The sequence below is a fragment of the Doryrhamphus excisus genome, linkage group LG22 (genome assembly GCF_037039965.1).
Source record: "Doryrhamphus excisus strain RoL-2023G ecotype Guam linkage group LG22, RoL_Dexc_Guam_v1.1, whole genome shotgun sequence".
Classification (NCBI taxonomy): Eukaryota; Metazoa; Chordata; class Actinopteri; order Syngnathiformes; family Syngnathidae; genus Doryrhamphus; species Doryrhamphus excisus.
Genome location: NC_136378.1, coordinates 1,221,222 through 1,237,665, shown reverse-complemented (window position 1 = coordinate 1,237,665; position 16,444 = coordinate 1,221,222). Strand labels below are relative to the sequence as shown.

Below are 16,444 nucleotides of genomic sequence, written 5' to 3'. Positions count from 1 at the left end.
AAAATAAATAAATAAAATATATAATATCTAAATAAATATATATATACAAATAATAATAAAAAAAAATACAAAAAATAATAATAAATGTAATGAAATATATTATAAATGAAAATAGACTGCGTGTGTATACATGTATACTATGTTAATTGTATAAAGAATAACTATATCATAACAAATAAATCAATAATAAAACCAAAAACTACTTTTAAAAAAAGGGATTACTATCTTAAAGGCAGAAATGTAATATCTGTCATGAAATCCTTCCATTACCATAAATTCAGTAGATATGGTATACACACATTACAGTAAAAGTATACTGAGCAAGACTACTACACTACAGATTGGAACCACGACATTGGAATTGAACCGCGTGGCCACCCAACCCCGCCGTTAATCCGCACCCTGTCCACCCCCACCAGGGGTCCTTTGTGCGGACATACACACTGGACTGCTGACCGGGGTCCGAACATACCGGATCGCCTTTGTCTCCGGTCTATGTTATGTGCTGAGCTGGTCACAGTGGGCGCCCGGCGGGCCTGCGCAGCGCGCCTCTCTGCGGGCTGCCATGCGTAACGCTGCATCGGGGCACGTGGTGTGTCGCGGGGACGCTCCGCCCACCCCCGCCCCGCCCCCCTCTCCGTGACCCGCCGGCCCATATAAAACTGAAGCGCCAGCTCCTCTCAAAACTCTACGCGAGGCAGGCGGTTAGTGCGTTCCACTCCCGAGCTCTTCCCCCAAAAAAGCAGGTAAGGAGGTGATCTCTGCCGCGGCCGCAAGCACAACAATAAACATCATCACCTGCATGTCTTCATCAGGAGTAAAGATGTTCAGAACTACAAGGTCCCCAATGATGCAACCCCTGGTCAACTCAGGAATGGGCATGGCTCCCTTCTTCAAGGTAACCCACCAGAGATGTTCTTCTTGCGTGTCCTGTTTGGGATTCATGCCCCCCCGCTGCTCCGCAGGTGACCGTGTTCGAGCAGGAGCATTTTCAGGGCAAGTGCCTGGAGTTCACCTCCGAGTGCTGCAACATCCAAGATTGTGGTCTGGATAACATCCGCTCCATCAGGGTGGAGAGCGGCGCGTAAGTGTCTCCTGCTTTGGTGTAGACTCTAATAAGTGATTGGTTAGGGTAGGCTCCAGCTCACCTTCAAGTATCCCTGATCGCTTTTCTTTATGAAGCTGGGTTGGTTTCGAGCACCACGACTTCCAAGGCCAGCAGTTCATCCTGGAGAGAGGAGAGTACCCTCACTGGGACTCCTACAGCGGCTCCCTCTCCTACCATGTGGAGCGTCTCATGTCGCTGCGCCCCATCTACTGCGCCGTGAGAGCTCACACACACACACACACACTTTTTGCTCCAATTGTGACTATCTGCTCTTCTTCAGTCTCACCAGAGCAGCCGCATGATCATCTTCGAGAAGGAGAACTTCATGGGCCGCAGCGTGGAGATCTGTGACGACTACCCCTCTCTGCAGGCCATGGGCTGGCTGACGCCTGAAGTGGGCTCCATGCACGTGCAGTGTGGCGCGTAAGTCCATCCACAGAGATACCTGCATGTGAAGATCATGACATACTTGCAGACGGAACATAACAAGACACAAAGTAGTTGGAGATCCATCGCCTATACCGCTTATCATCATCAGGGTATGCTGGAGCCTATCCCAGCCGACTTGGGGTACACCCCAGGACTGGTCGCCAGCCAATCACAGGGCACATAGTTGAAGATAGTTTTCTTTATTTTTCTCAAGCTGCTTCCTCCCGAGGAAGGCGTTCTATCTGACCGAGCTCAACAGCAATATTGGATGTTATTGATGTTATGTTGTGAGATCCCTCCATGGTTTTTGTCGTGCTAAAATCCCACCATGCCCCCCCCCCCCCAGCTTTGTGTGCTACCAGTTCCCCGGCTACAGGGGCCAGCAGTACATCATGGAGTGCGAGAGACACAGCGGCGACTACCAGCACTGCAAAAACTGGGGCTCCCACTCCCAGACCCCGCAGATCCAGTCCATTAGGCGCATCCAGCACTGAGAGGACACCAAGGCTGAGACCGCAGCTTTGTTCCCCCCCCACACACCCGCCCCCATGATCTCCTGCTCCCACCTCTTGGGCTGAGCTGCAGCAGCATCTCCAGGCCTCGACAGATGAGTGTGATAAGAGACAATAAGGCACTGATAAAGCACAGGGAAAGACACAGTCCAACACGCACACGCTGATAGAGATGACACCCACAACCCGGGGTCTTTTTATTTGGTTTGAGGGCCAGACTCACAAACGCACACCTGAGCTGTGGTGGAAAAGGCGCTTAAGCGGGAGAACCTCCAAGGTGAGGTGCAGCTCAGGTGTGCTCTTATTGTGTGGAGGTTGATAGCAATAAACTCATTTTCACCTCAAGCGCTCCTGAGATCTTATTTTACAATACTTACATAACTTGAACTGAAAAAGTCAATTGTCATACAATAACTCTATGGTCGGAATGACGATGAGGAAAATGAACTTGTGCTTGTGGACGTTGTGAACTCCTGTTTAGATCCTGCTTTGATTGCTAGGAATAATATCTGTGTATTGTCACAGTCTAGATGGGACCGACTCAACAGCACCCCTGCTGGTTGCAGCCAAGTAGTGCACTGTATCTAGTCTGACTCATCTGCACCAGAATTAGCGGAATCCATGCATTCAGGGGGAGAACATGCAAACTCCACACAGAAGGTGGAATCAAACTCTGGTCTCCTTGCTGTGTGGCCTGGCCGTTAACCACAGAAAATGTTTAGAATTTATTGTAAAGAAGTCAAAATCCTGGCAAAGATTCAATGTGATTTTCTGTCAGGTATTCCCAACTGTCATGATCTCTTCATGGCAAAGGCAAAAAAGCTTTCAGTCTTTGATGGCAATGGGATTGCTGAGCTGCATAAGCGAGACTCACTGAGCTCCATTGCTGCTGAGGTTGGACGTAGTAAGACATGAAACATGCCAAACGTCCTTGAAGATCCTGAAGGTTATGGAACAAAAAGGTCAAGTAGTGGACACAAAAGCTTCTGGATGGATTCTGAAGCTCGACTTAGAACCTCCACACAGTTTCAATGTCCCCAACTGCTCTTAAAGCGGCGGTACAAAGCCAGACGTGATGAATCAAAGACAACATTTATTGTAGCAAAAACGTTGGTGGACTAAACAACAAAGGAACAACGTGTCCCTTTAAGAGACGCTAAAACGAAAGTCCTGTTTGGGGTGACCAGCTAAGTTCTTTGTGGAAGTATGACTGAGTCCTCCATGATAAAACCAGATCCAACTGGTGTCCATCTTTACCTCCTGTGTCTCTCTAACGCAACTCAAACAAAGACAAAAGGAGAACCAACCTGGAAGTCCGGGACTAACCAACTCAGCGTAGGGGTACCTCAGCGTGATACATCTTGTCCACGACGTTGCTCAAAGCCAAGGCGAAGTCCGACACTCCTATCACGTCGATCTCCTCGTCTCCGTCCGTTCCTTCACTGTCTGGAGACGGAGACCAGGTGATGATGACTGGATCGGGGGTAGAATCACACGGTCCAATCACATCGACGTCCTCCTCTTCTTCTTCGCTTTCTGGTGATGGTGGAAGACACGGCGCCACCTTGTCCGGACAGCTTCCTTCTTCCAGATGTTCACCCATGTTGGCAAGCTCTTCGTTCTGCTCAGCAACACCTGCTTCTTCTTTGCTGGCCTGCAGGACGGTCTCATCAGACGTGGACGTCCGAGATGGAGGAGGATCATTTCTCTCAAGACGTTTCTTCTTGGCCTCGCCGCCGACGTCTGTCGTCTCCTCTTCTGGCTGAGGACTCCTCTTCAATGACCTCCTCGCGGCTCCAATCCTCTCTTCCTCCTCAGTGGCTTTACTTCCTCTCCTGTCTTCATTCTTCTCCATGAGGTTGCCATGGCTTGTTCCAGATGTTGGCGCCACTGGACTGAGAGGTGTGATCTTTCTGAGTCGGCTTGACTGGCGGACCGGTCGGGAAGACTGTGATGGTGGTGGTTTCACTGGAAGCGGCTGCCAAGGAGAAGAAGCCTACCGTGACATCATCGCGTGCCTGCAACTCTCACTCCGCCCCTTCCCAAAAAGGCTAGAGTAGCCGAGAACAGAGTTGGCAATCTCACCTTTTTGGGGGCTCGCTTGCATCTGCTCCTGATGGGGTAGACCTTTGTGGAGCCTGCAGGGGTCTGATGAGGAATCAAACACGTGATGAGCAAACAGAGCGTTCACATGAATAAAAGCAGGAGTGGAGCGTCATTACATCAGGAGCCTCCTTCACTGCCTGGCAGCTGACGGTCTGCGAGGAGGTGTTCACTGCCAGAACGCCACGCCGCTCCAGTTTCACCACGGGAAAATGGCGTAAACACTCATCGCCTCGTTCCGCAACTATTTTATTGATGATGTCGCTCACCGAGTATGGGATCCGCTTCCTCTCATTTTGAGGATGTCGTTTCTTCCCACTGCGTTTTCCCGCAGCTCTAACTCCTTCTAAAGCTCCGTGAGGAGGTGCACTTTGTGTCTCCGGGGGTGTGGCTTTCTTTCTTTTGCACTGTGGTGGGCGGTGGCGTTCCTCCACCCTGACAACGCAGCTGTCACCACGCGGCTCTAAGGACTGGAGGAAGTCTTCCAACATGGCCGTCAAGTCTCCCTCCACCTGCGGGTCCAGACGGCCCGCCTCGCCGTCTGCGCGGCTGTCGCCCGCTCTTCCTGTGGCGACCACCACTGTGGTGGCGGCAGGATGGCGTTGTTGTTGCGGCTGGGAGTCTGGAGCGCTGCTGCTCGCCATGACGTTCAGGCCCCTCATCACTTCGTCCAAGAGGCCATCCAAGTTCTCAGGTGGGTCGTCATGAGGGGGCGGAGCTGGGTGGGAGAGCGCTGCGGGAGTGCGGGGAGCGGCGGGAGACACCTGGCAGAAAAAGGCTGCGTTATATACGGAAGACATCTTGAATAGAAAGTCTAATGTTGTGGCCAGTGAGGAGCACACTAGCCATTACACCAGGGGTGCCCAAAGTGCAGCCCAGGGGCCATTTGCAGCCCATGACTGTTAAAACAGGAGAGACATTTTTAAAGTGACGGTGTGTGTGTGTTTGTCTAACCTTTTTACATTCTGGATTTGTCCTCCGCATCACAAAGCTTGCCCCTCCCATCTGGTCTCCATCTGGGCTAAAATCCCACCCTGCGCCTCGCCCTCGCCTCGTCTGAGACCCCCGGCCGGAACACAGAATGTGCCGGGTCTTCAGGTACAACTTCCTGCCCGTGGCTCCTCCCCCCTGACCCGCCCTCACAGAAGCCGCCATGCCGCACCTCTGCAGGAGCGACTTGTGCCGCTTGCTCACATTTACGTCCTGCACGTCCACCGTGTGCATCCACCCCCTGCCCCCTCTCGGCCCCCGCGGCCTGCGGGGCTTTTTCGCGGCCGCCCTTCGTGCTCCTCGCTGCTTCCTCCTGGCTTGGCCCGCCTCCTTGTGGTCCAGGTTTAAAAAGTGGTTGATGAATCCCGGGATGTTGTCGTGATACTGCTCAAACTGCTCGTCGCCCCCCACGTCCCCCTCCAAAATGTCTCTGCCGCCTGCGTGAAGGCCAGCAGGGAAGTCAGCAGTCCATTGGTTGCCATCTTGAGGGTGGATGACAGAAACGGGAACAACGGGATGAATAACATCCACGTGTCCTAAACTCTGAAATTGAGCAAGGTCAATTGTCTCATAGGTGGGCACGGCCTGACAATGGAGGGGGTCGCTTACTTGCCCCCCCCCTGCCTGGACGTTTCTTTCTGCATTTGTGTCTTTCCACAGGACGCTGCTGCCATCGCCATCCCCCACCTCTTGGCTCCACCGGACACACGAGACGTTCCCGCCCATGAGCTCCACTGGATCCGTCTGCACGCCCACCTCGGAGCGCTGCCCCCGCCGTCTCTGTGTGACCTCCACCAGGTCCAGGATCCCCATCTTGGCCGCCGCCGACACGGCCTGCTGCTTCTCGCTCTCCCCCTCCCCGGCCATCTCCCCCGAGTACAGCAGTTTAACCAGGTGGAGCAGAGTGCCGGCCCCCATGCTGCCAAACTCCACCACATGCTTCTGTCCAGATGGGGGTGCTGCTGAGGAGGGCAGCACGGTGGACAGCTGCGGGCTGATCGCTGATAGGACGCAACCGTGTGCCGGCACTGAAACACCTGCAAGAAGAAGACGGAATGGAGTAGAACCATTTTCCCATCAGGCAGCGTGTCTTACCTTCTGCCCTGAGGAGAGTGTCACAGAACTGCCTGCGCTGCTGCTGTCTCTGCAGCTCGGCCACCAGGAGGGCTTCAAATCCAGGCTTTTGGTAGCACCACATCTCCACGCGGACTAGACGACGGGGGGACAATATGCACGCGCAGGCCAACAGCTGGATGGTTTAGTCATTTGGAGGGGTGTCACAAGATACTCAAGATTGGCTCTACGAGAACGAAATGAAAAATATGACAATATATTGAAATTTACTAATTTCAGTTCTACTTGCACATCTCCTCATGAGGCTACACTCTTGTGCACTGTGTGTGTGTATGCTAGCAGCCCCGCCTCCGTCCACCGGGACAAAGAAACTGTATGAGGGGCTCTGTTCATGCCGTTCTATGAAACAAACGCACCTAAGTGCTGAATCCAATGCACAGAGTGAGCCCTCTTCCTGCCCGTTTGGAGGCCGGAGATGAGGAAAACACTGGTGCACATGGTAATATCCTGAGGCTGGAAAAATCATTTATTGTGAGATTCATTCATTAATTTATTTATTTGTTATGTCCCAGGCCTCGTGCCCACGTTTTAATCTTGTGAGATCTTGTGACACCCCAAGTCATTTAAGTTACTATTAGCCGAGGGAGACAAAATAACAGGGACGAGACAAGTAGACATCGCCCTCCTATTTAAATAGTTTCCCGTAAATTTTTTGCATTTTAATTTTACCCCCCCCCCCCCCCCCCACAAAAAAACACCTGCGGTACCTGTGGCATTTTTGTTTTGTGTCCGTGTGAAAAAAAAAATCAGTATTTGCAAATACTGACGATATACAGTTGTTAAGTAAGTCTATGTACTTTGACAGTCTAACCAAAAGAGCATAGAAGTGCATGATTACAAGCTAACAAACAAGCTAAAATGCTAAAGTTCCACATTGAGCTGATCACGTGCTCAGTCAGTGATGTTAGCATAGCTGCCATCAAGCTAGCATCGATCTCGCCAGCAGGTGTCCGTTACGTCATTTAATTATACAGTTATAGTTAGTTATAGAATAGAGCGGTGCAAATACAACTTTTAAAAAAATAATAAACATTCCGATTAAACTTTTTCTTCTTAATTAACAAAGTAGCTGTCGCGGCATAACCGTAATATTTCGCACAAACAGAAGAACGAGGACTCACCATTTGTCAAAATTCAATAGAAAGGCATGCTAATGTAATAAAATGGAACTAAATGTTTAAAAATATGAATCGCTGTACAGTGAGACTTTTTAAACTTTGTTCTAGTAACTTTTTTCCTCTATTAATATTGATAATGGCGGTGGCCACGCCTGGTGGACATCCTGTGGTCACGTTTGAGTTGCAGTTGTCCTATCCGCCACTGGGGGGCAGTCGAGTCGCTGCACGTGGGGGAGCGTAGGAACAAACAAAGATGACATGGTAAACACTGACAGCGAGATAGTTCGGTCATATTTCAAATCAAGTATAGTGTATAACGCTGTCTAAGTACACGACAGATCGAAGCAAAGGGAAAACGTCAACGCAAGTTTCAGTGTGAAATCATACTATTTAGCATCAGCAAAGCTCTAATAAAGAAAACAGTTAAAGTATCGGTAAAGACTGTAGCTGAATATGACTGTTGTTAAAGTTGGATGCTATCCAAACTACACAAAAATGTTATTTGTTTCTAAAGGACAATATGCCATCTCTAGCAACCAAAACAAATCAGTTTTTTGTTTTAAAAGAAACTAACTACACTTAAAGAAATGCACGACTGAACAACATGCTAGCAATAAAGTAAACAAAATGATGGAATGCTCCCAAAGAGTCAAGATACAGATTGTTTGAAAGATATTGATGCATCCATTAGTCACAACTTGGCCCGTCCCACAGGACAGCTGACAATCACACACCATGTCCCCACGGAGAACTTGTCCATAGCCATCTGTGGCATCTCTGACAAAAACAGTCAAGCTAAGGGGTCCGGCTGTTTCGGCGTGGGCCTGGGCCAGCGCTGGTTAAACTTGACAAAGAAGAGTGGGTCTTTGAACGGCCCCCCATAGATGATAGAATGCATCAGGTAGATGAGAAACACCACCATGAAGCAGATGAGGAAGAACGGGATGAAGGGGCGCAGATGGTGCCAGGCCACACCGAGTCCGTAGCCCAAACTGCTCATCCCACCCTGCGTCCTCCTGTGGGAGGTGGACCGAGACGAGTCCGGATCCGGAACGAGATCCAGGGACTTGTCATCTGGACAGGAAGGATCAGGTAGAGAAGCCATCACAGCGAGAAGTCAACTTTCCGAGTAGAAACCACGGACCAGCAGGCCCCAAGACCACATCGCCGTATTAGCGTTTATCCTTCCAGCAGTTTCCTCAGATCACATGTGTTGCATTTAAATGTCGCTGTTACTATTTGAGCTTTAGAGTGAGAGTGTGAAAATATGAGACCGACCACAGGAGAGCTAAAAATAGACATGATACAGGGGGGCGCGGGGAACGTGGTCTCAGGTTTTGGGAAGGGAGAGCTTTAAGGTTCTCAACACCTTACACAGGAAGAGACGTCCACGGACGCCGTGATGGGAAAGGAACCATTTTTACCTCCAGCCTCCCCCTCGTTGACATCAAGAGATGAGGGATGAGAGCGTCTTTAGCACGGTGGGAGTCGCCAATGAAGCTAGCATGTTTTTGGAATGTGGGAGGAAAGCGGAGTCCCCGGAGGAAACATGCAAACTCCACACAGAGATGGCCGAGGGTGGGGAAAGACACAATAAGAAGCTAAAAAGTTACCACTTCCACACAAAATAGGAGGAAAACTCATTCATTCATTTTCTACCGCTTTTTCCTCACAAGGCCTATCCCAGCTGTCTTCGGGCGAGAGGCAGGGTACACCCTGGACTGGTGGCCAGCCAATCACAGGGCACATATAGACAAACAACCATTCACACTCACATTCATACCTATGGACAATTTGGAGTGGCCAATTAACCTAGCATGTTTTTTTGGAATGTGGGAGGAAACTGGAGTACCCGGAGAAAACCCACACATGCACGGGGAGAACATGCAAACTCCACACAGAGATGGCCGAGGGTGGGGAAAGACAAAATAAGAAGCCAAAAAGTTACCACTTCCACACAAAATAGGAGGAGAACTCATTCATTTATTCATTCATTCATTTTCTACCGCTTTTTCCTCACAAGGGTTGCGGGGGGTGCTGGAGCTTATCCCAGCTGTCTTTGGGCGAGAGGCAGGGATTGGTGGCCAGCCAATCACAGAGCACATATAGACAAACAACCATTCACACTCACATTCATACCTATGGACAATTTGGAGTCGCTAATTAACCTAGCATGTTTTTTTGGAATGTGGGAGGAAACCGGAGTACCCGGAGAAAACCCACACATGCACGGGGAGAACATGCAAACTCCACACAGAGATGGCCGAGGGTGGAATTGAACCCTGGTCTCCTAGCTGTGAGGTCTGCGCGCTAAACACTCGACCGCCGTGTTGTTATTTGACTATTGATGAAGTTTGAATCTCACAGCCAAAGGCTTGGAACGGGTGTCAGTTAAGGGGACATTTCAGGACAAAAGTCGGATTATGCAAGAAGAGTATTTGAGATGGACAGATATTTTGGCATGGCAGACATATAGACTGATATGAGACGAAGACGCTTCCGTGTCTGTCCAAACAATAACACATGACGTAACGATGGCAGATTAGCAATGAGCGGGACTTCATTGTAAAGGTCGTGTGAGGCAGAGTCCTGGAGATGGGATACGTGTGAGCATCCGGCAAGGGGAACAGCATCTTCACGTACATCTTCACTGAAGATATTTTTAGTCAGGACGCCGAGATAATGTTGCTTTGTCCGAAGAGCATGAAGGTGCGACACGTCCTCACCTTTGTCACAGGCCTGCTGGAGAGTCTGGGCTTTGCGGGGATCATGTTTGGTTGGCCGTCACTTGTCTTCATTCTCAAGACGCAGGGTTTCTTTGCCTCCTTTTGCGTCAACACCACAGACGTTGGCGGCTCGCTGGTCCAAGGTCAGTTGGCCTTTTTCTCACCTCTGACTGGGAAATCTGGGAGATTGTGGAAAAGCATTAACAAGACTATTCTATGGCATAACATCCTTCTATAATATTCACATCGTTCCAAATGTGGGGGCAATGTCCCATCAAATACAGTACGGTACATCACAATATCAGTACTGCTATCATCTACTTTGCTTGGTACTTTTATACGACAAATGTTAGTTTGGCACCATTGGTTCTGCCAGTCGAAGGAACTGACTTAGGATCAGTTCCCGTCCATTTCTACCTTGTGTCATATAGTGGAGCAGAAATGTTTGAAACATGAAATAAATGTAACATCACATAAAGTAAAAAAACTAAACAGTGGCATGTTGGTAGGATTTTGTTTTAATAATAAAGTTTAAAAACAAAAACCAAAGGCAGTTTTTCCCAATGATATAAATTCAATTAAACTCTGAAAGCCCCCCTCCCATTTTTTTTTTTTTTTTTAGCAAAAATGGCATTTTATAAAAATAAATCTATTTTTCAAGTCAAATCGCTGGCAGTGGCAACCTTCTTTGGCCCCATGACGGGTTATTTAGCACTATGCACAGTGAGTCAGCAACATGCGGGGGGCTTTGTTTGGCCAATTGATCCCACGGAATGATACGGTACAGAGCCAACGGACAATATTTTATGAAAACTGAGACAGTGTGAAACATTTTTTTTATCCAACGTGGCGTACGAAAACGGAGGTTTGACTGTATATCTTTTAAAACCTCAATAAAACTAAAACTAAAGTAAAACTACTCAGATGCTGGATAGACATGTGATAGGTAACTCGGGGCTTTGGGGGCTTTTGGGTGCTTTTCTGTCTAGTGTCATTTTGTAGGATAACATCACATAAAGTAAAAAAGGGGGGTTGGGACTAGATAAGTTTTGACTTCTTCCCACTCCCTTTCCAACATGTGTACATTTATATATAAATATGTATTTTTATTTGTATTGATTTTGCTTGGTTTGTTGTGCTTTGGATGTTTTTGATGTTTGAAATAAACTAAACTAAACTAAATTAGGGCTAGGCAAACTAGCAAAGCCACCCAGGCAAGATGGCGGCCAAGCACGTCTTTAAAAACAATGCATTTCAAAGGTCCATTAGAATGTGTGTGTTTGTGTTGCTACTGCATTTAACAAATATAATATTTGGATCTTTTCATCTATTATACACTGGAAAACAAGAACCTTTTTAGTCAATGAATGTAAGTATTTATGGTAACACCAGAGAAGTGTGTATGTTTATATCATATTAGTGAAAATATATTGTTGTTGTTGTGTTTGTGCAGACTGCACTGGACAGGATGAACAGTTCGCTCTGGTCTTCACCATTGCATCCTTCCTGAATAACTTCCTGACACTCCTAAACGGGCTCATCTTTGACCGCTTCGGCACCTTAGTGGCTCGGCTCTTCGGACTGTGAGTGCTGAAAGGACAACATGAAGCAGGGGTCGGGAACCCATGTGATTTGATTAATCAAGTAGGCGTCTGTCATGGCTGTCCTCGCCCAAAAAGGTTCCCGACCCCTGACATAATAAATGAGATCAGTAACCAATTATGACTTGTGTTATCTTGCACCAGATGTCTTCACACCTCTGGTATCTTGATGCTGGCCTTCTCAACCCCAGGTTGGTTTTTGTCTCCATTCATATCTAATATCGTAATATCTTTGTCTAACGATCCACGGAATGTCCTGCAGACGCTGAGCATGTGATTTACCAAGGCAAATAACCGCCAAGGTCTGCGGTTTCTCAAGTAGTGTGGTTAGAAAACACTGGCATGAACGGCTGTGGCTGTAGGAAACCGCCTGATGCAGTTTGCATGAATGTCGCAAAATGGCAGTTGCTGCATTTGAAATATCGTGAGCGGCCAGCACCTCTGCGTGCGCTTTAAAATGGGCGACAGAGATAGTTCCTGAATTCCGAGGTGTTCCTCGCCTCCATTCATATATTTTCCATGCCGCTTATCCTCGCTAGGGTCACGGGGGCATGCTGGGGCCCATCCCATTTGGGTACATGAAGTGTCCCGGTCATAACTGGAGCCATTACGGAATACCGCACGCAAGCAAGGATATTCTTTTCCCAAAATGTTGTGTTTCTCCCTCAGCCATGTCCATGCTGCTCTACCCGGCTCTCTCCTTCATCGCTGTGGGTGGAATGATGCTGCTCATCAGCAACACGCAGGTACTACTAATGGTGCTCTGTCACTTTAAGGCCGATCCAATAGAGGATATTAGCCCCAATGATGGCATGTTGATGCGCCGGTTCGCGTTGGAAGTTCCATCTCATACATCCACATTCCTCAAATAACACGAATGCTAATCTTGTAGCATGTGAGCTTGTGATAGCATGCACGTGCACGTGTATTTATCTTCATGTTGCGGGTGTGCACGTTTGCATCTTTCACAAGAAAAACTCGCAGCAAACATTTGCTCCCTGAAGGTGGCCAATCTTTTCGCCGCCCATCGTTCCACCATCATCACCGTCTACAACGGCGCCTTCGACACGTCCTCGGGAGTCTTCATCATCATCAAGGTGAGCGCAGAGCGATTCAGAGGATGTCCAGTAATGATTGATGATGATGATGATGATCTTCATCTTCCCCCTCCAGTTCATATACGAGGCCGGCATCCCTCTTCAGGCCAGCTTCTTGTTCCTGGCCGCCTGCAGCGTCGTGCACGTGCTCAGGACGGTTTTCCTGTTTCCAAGAACCTTTATACCATATCCTCTTCCGGAGCACTACAAGTACGGGTATGAAACTTGGAGGATACTCGCTAACATGTGGGGCAGGGGTATCCCAGGGGGGCATTCTGCAGGGGCGGCTCAACGCTCATGTAGTCCTTATCAAGTCAAGGATGGAGATTTTGTCAACAAAACATGGAGATATGATTTTCTTGTTTTTTTCCCCCCAATATTTTCTTCTCATAACGTTAGGACTTTTATTCCCGTAGTATTACAACTTTTTTCCCCCAACTTAATTTTCCAAAAATTATTTTTTTCTCATATTATGACTTTAAAAAATAAAATATTTTTTATATATTTTTATATATTTTTTTTTATCATATTACGAGTTCATGCTCGTTAAATTGGGTTTTCTTCTTATTTCTTGTTGATATTTTGACTTTATTCTCGTGAATTATTTCTATTTTACAAATTTTTGCTGTTTTTGTTTTTTCCAAGTGTAATTTTCTTCCTTTTCTTGTAATTATGACTTTATCCCCATAATATTTTGGCTTTATTCTTGTAATATTTGACCTGTTTCAGCAACTTCCACTTCGAACTAAACTACAGCTTTGTGCCTCATGAGTGTTTTTTTTTTAATATTTCATATTTTTAAAACATTGTTTTCTTATGATTATTATTATGGTTATATTACAACTTTCTCCTCAATATTTAGGATTCCATTTTTGCCGTTTCCTGGTTGAAGGATATGTTTAGAATACACGGTGGGCTGCAATTGGCTCACGTGCCGCTTTTTGGACACCCCTGACATTGTGCCACTTCTCTCTGACTTTACCGACATGTGACTGCATTTTGAACTTTGACCCTAAGGATATCTTGTGGCAAAAAAAAGTCAACAGAGTCGGAGCAGGTCACCTTCCAGACCAGCACAGACGACGCGCCGCCTGCCGAGGACAAACCTGGAGATCCAGGTGCGTTCATCTCGGAATGGATGGTCCGGATGCTGGCTTGGAATCTCATCCGCACTTTGTTGGTCTTGATCAGAGAAAACGTTCCGCGAGTGCGTCCTGTCCAGGTTGTTCTTGCTGCTCCTGCTTTGGTTGTCGGTGATCCAGCTGAGACATTACCTGTTCATCGGGACCCTCAACCCCACGCTGGAGAGGCTGGCCGGTGGAGATACATCGCTCGGTCGGTGATGGTCTCTCTGGGATGTCGTTTAGAGTAGTCAGTGTACAGCTGTGCTATTGTTTATCTGAAATCAAGGCATCTCACCAGAGTTCTCCGTGTCTTCTCAGTGAGCCAGTACATCAACGCCTACGCTTTCACTCAGATGTGTCACGTGTTCTGTAGTCCCCTGAACGGTCTCATCCTGGACAGACACAAGCGCAGGCCAAGAGTGGCAGGTCATCGCGTCATCTCGTCACGCTCTACAAGCAAAGACTGATGTCAGATTTCTCCGCACGTGTGTGATTCCAGGAATGAGTGAAGAGGAAGCAGACCTGAATTCCGCGGTCCTGTCTTTCTTCTTGACGTCGGTGATGGCCATGGTGTTCTCCATTTGCGCCGCCATCCCCGTTCTGCAGCTGCAGTACTTCACCTTCGTGATGCAAGTGCTCAACTACGCCTTCCTGTACGGCGGCCTCACGTCCTTCATCAGCGCGGTGTGAGTAGACTTCCTGTGGAAGATGCGTACATGCACGACCGCAGCAACGTATGCCAGGGCTGTCAATCCATTCAACGTTTTGTCCGCAGTTAACTCAGAATTAATCACATTTTTTTTCTTCCAAATGTTGATACTATGTGAGAATGCATAAAATCTAAGATGCAATGACCTCGTAGTGCTAAAGTGTGTATTTGTTAGGTGCACAGTACTCTAAAAAAGCAAAGTCCAGACTCATACTAGGGTATGGTGGGTTCAAAAATAAGATACACTTTGAAACCTGGCCCAGTAAAATACGCTTGTAGTTGGGACCCTGGTATGACTTGGCCGCAAGGCTTAAGTTAACGGGTTATTAAGGCGTTACGTTTGACAGCCCCAAATACACACACATTCGGAAAGAACGACAATATTCCAAACCTGTGTGCAGCTTCCCAACACGTCACTTCGGGAAGCTGTTTGGCCTCATGATGGCTCTTTCGGCCGTCTTCTCCTTACTGCAGTACGCCTGCTTCGCTGTGGTGGAAACGGTTCTCCATGGAAATTCTTTATACGTGAGCTACAACCTGATGATGTAGAAGAAAAGACAAATGTAAACATACACGCCTGACACTACTTCCTGTCTGCGTGCAGGTGGACATCGCCCTGACGATACTCATCCTGTCCTCCTTCAGCCACCCCGTGTCCGTCCTTGTGCAGTGTCGAAACCTCGCAGCCCGGCGAGCCAAAGCAGACTTGACAGTCGCCCAGGTTGCTTGAAGGATTCTCCACCTCACTGCGAACAAACGACCATGTGTTAGAAATAACGTGTAACCCAGAGTTCAATTCCACTTAAATGCACAGTCAAAATAATGACAAGGTTGGGTTATGTTAACTACATTAGTCATATACTTTACTCAAATACTGGGTCAATTGTTTTAAGTACACATGTTGGTTATAAATTCTACTAAATATTTACAATGTTTGTTTTAACTACTGTACATATGTTGGTTATGAATTATAAAAAAAATCATTGCAATTCTGGGTTGTTTCAACTACATGTATTAGTTATTGACTCTAATCATGCTGGGTCAAATTCACAATTATACCAGATCGATTCCATCACAGTACACGCCCAATGCCCTGCTCAAGGGCGCCAATAACTGCTCAATTACAAACCTAGAAGCAAATATCAGGGTATATCAGGGTTATTGCCCATCAGGGGCGCCACTAGCTTCTGAGGACCATGAATGAATGTAGTAGACATAAAAAAAAAATCCAAAGAACAAATAAGGAATATAACTTTCCCACTTTTGGACATATTTAGTAGAGATAACTCAATTGTTTTAGGCCACCATTAAATGTACACAAGTACACACAATCTACACTGCAAAACCGCTGCTCAAGCTCTGGAACCATTCTGTCCAGTGGACAATCACCAATGATATAATAATCATTATTATATTATTCATTAGCCTATTATTACTATCATTATTCTTCTTCTGATTAGTACTACTACTGCTACTAGTAGTAGTAGGCTAGTATCAGCCTGCTTTTGCCCTACTATATAAAATTTGTCAAGAGATTTTTTTTTATTAAAAAAATTAAAAATTAATAAAAAAGATCAAATTATTTAGGGGGACTTAAGAACATTTAATTTAAAAAAATAGGCCTAATGACGCCACTGCTGCCTATCAAAAATAAGCATCTATAAAGGAAGTATATTACGTCCCAGATGGGCCCCAAGGGTCCTAGGTTAGCTTTTCCGGACTCCAAACAGCAGAATCGACTTTATGTGAAATTTTGTACCATGTTGACAGTTTTGTCCCATTTGGGCCTTAAG

The 16,444-nt window shown here is 47.2% G+C and overlaps 3 protein-coding genes across 3 annotated transcripts; 2 read left to right on the top strand and 1 right to left on the bottom strand.

Moving 5' to 3' along the window:
• The first annotated feature begins 672 nt into the window (after positions 1-672).
• On the top strand, positions 673-2,394 carry cryba1l1 (crystallin, beta A1, like 1). Its single transcript, XM_058063067.2, has 6 exons — positions 673-746; positions 816-898; positions 966-1,084; positions 1,183-1,324; positions 1,389-1,531; positions 1,884-2,394. Exons 2-6 carry the CDS (start codon positions 824-826, stop codon positions 2,029-2,031), a joined length of 627 nt encoding a protein of 208 aa, XP_057919050.1. The 5' UTR covers positions 673-746; positions 816-823; the 3' UTR covers positions 2,032-2,394.
• Positions 2,395-3,211: 817 nt separating this feature from the next.
• LOC131110207 (uncharacterized) lies at positions 3,212-15,763 on the bottom strand. Its single transcript, XM_078788371.1, has 10 exons — positions 15,043-15,763; positions 14,465-14,641; positions 14,238-14,392; positions 13,925-14,169; positions 10,121-10,299; positions 6,238-6,442; positions 5,107-6,179; positions 4,272-4,952; positions 4,135-4,197; positions 3,212-4,027 (listed from the first exon to the last, which is right to left on the bottom strand). Exons 6-10 carry the CDS (start codon positions 6,338-6,340, stop codon positions 3,380-3,382), a joined length of 2,568 nt encoding a protein of 855 aa, XP_078644497.1. The 5' UTR covers positions 6,341-6,442; positions 10,121-10,299; positions 13,925-14,169; positions 14,238-14,392; positions 14,465-14,641; positions 15,043-15,763; the 3' UTR covers positions 3,212-3,379.
• slc43a3b (solute carrier family 43 member 3b) lies at positions 10,053-15,566 on the top strand. The gene is made up of 12 exons (XM_058063063.2): positions 10,053-10,263; positions 11,574-11,703; positions 11,866-11,912; positions 12,391-12,467; positions 12,726-12,818; positions 12,895-13,034; positions 13,836-13,936; positions 14,010-14,153; positions 14,261-14,368; positions 14,442-14,628; positions 15,053-15,176; positions 15,256-15,566. Exons 1-12 carry the CDS (start codon positions 10,077-10,079, stop codon positions 15,379-15,381), a joined length of 1,464 nt encoding a protein of 487 aa, XP_057919046.2. The 5' UTR covers positions 10,053-10,076; the 3' UTR covers positions 15,382-15,566.
• Positions 15,764-16,444: the final 681 nt, after the last annotated feature.

What these genes read in the sequence shown, in the direction of transcription:
- cryba1l1 (XM_058063067.2), top strand. Translation starts at nt 824, where the DNA reads ATGTTCAGAACTACAAGGTCCCCAATGATGCAACCCCTGGTCAACTCA. An exon ending in GCATGGCTCCCTTCTTCAAG is followed by an intron (nt 899 to 965) that starts GTAACCCACCAG and finishes GCTGCTCCGCAG; the next exon opens with GTGACCGTGTTCGAGCAGGA. An exon ending in TGCGCCCCATCTACTGCGCC is followed by an intron (nt 1,325 to 1,388) that starts GTGAGAGCTCAC and finishes GCTCTTCTTCAG; the next exon opens with TCTCACCAGAGCAGCCGCAT.
- LOC131110207 (XM_078788371.1), bottom strand. Translation starts at nt 6,340, where the DNA reads ATGTGGTGCTACCAAAAGCCTGGATTTGAAGCCCTCCTGGTGGCCGAG. An exon ending in CAGTGAAGGAGGCTCCTGAT is followed by an intron (nt 4,198 to 4,271) that starts GTAATGACGCTC and finishes ATTCCTCATCAG; the next exon opens with ACCCCTGCAGGCTCCACAAA. An exon ending in GCAAGCGAGCCCCCAAAAAG is followed by an intron (nt 4,028 to 4,134) that starts GTGAGATTGCCA and finishes TCTCCTTGGCAG; the next exon opens with CCGCTTCCAGTGAAACCACC.
- slc43a3b (XM_058063063.2), top strand. Translation starts at nt 10,077, where the DNA reads ATGTTGCTTTGTCCGAAGAGCATGAAGGTGCGACACGTCCTCACCTTT. An exon ending in GGACAAACCTGGAGATCCAG is followed by an intron (nt 13,937 to 14,009) that starts GTGCGTTCATCT and finishes GGTCTTGATCAG; the next exon opens with AGAAAACGTTCCGCGAGTGC. An exon ending in GCGCAGGCCAAGAGTGGCAG is followed by an intron (nt 14,369 to 14,441) that starts GTCATCGCGTCA and finishes GTGTGATTCCAG; the next exon opens with GAATGAGTGAAGAGGAAGCA.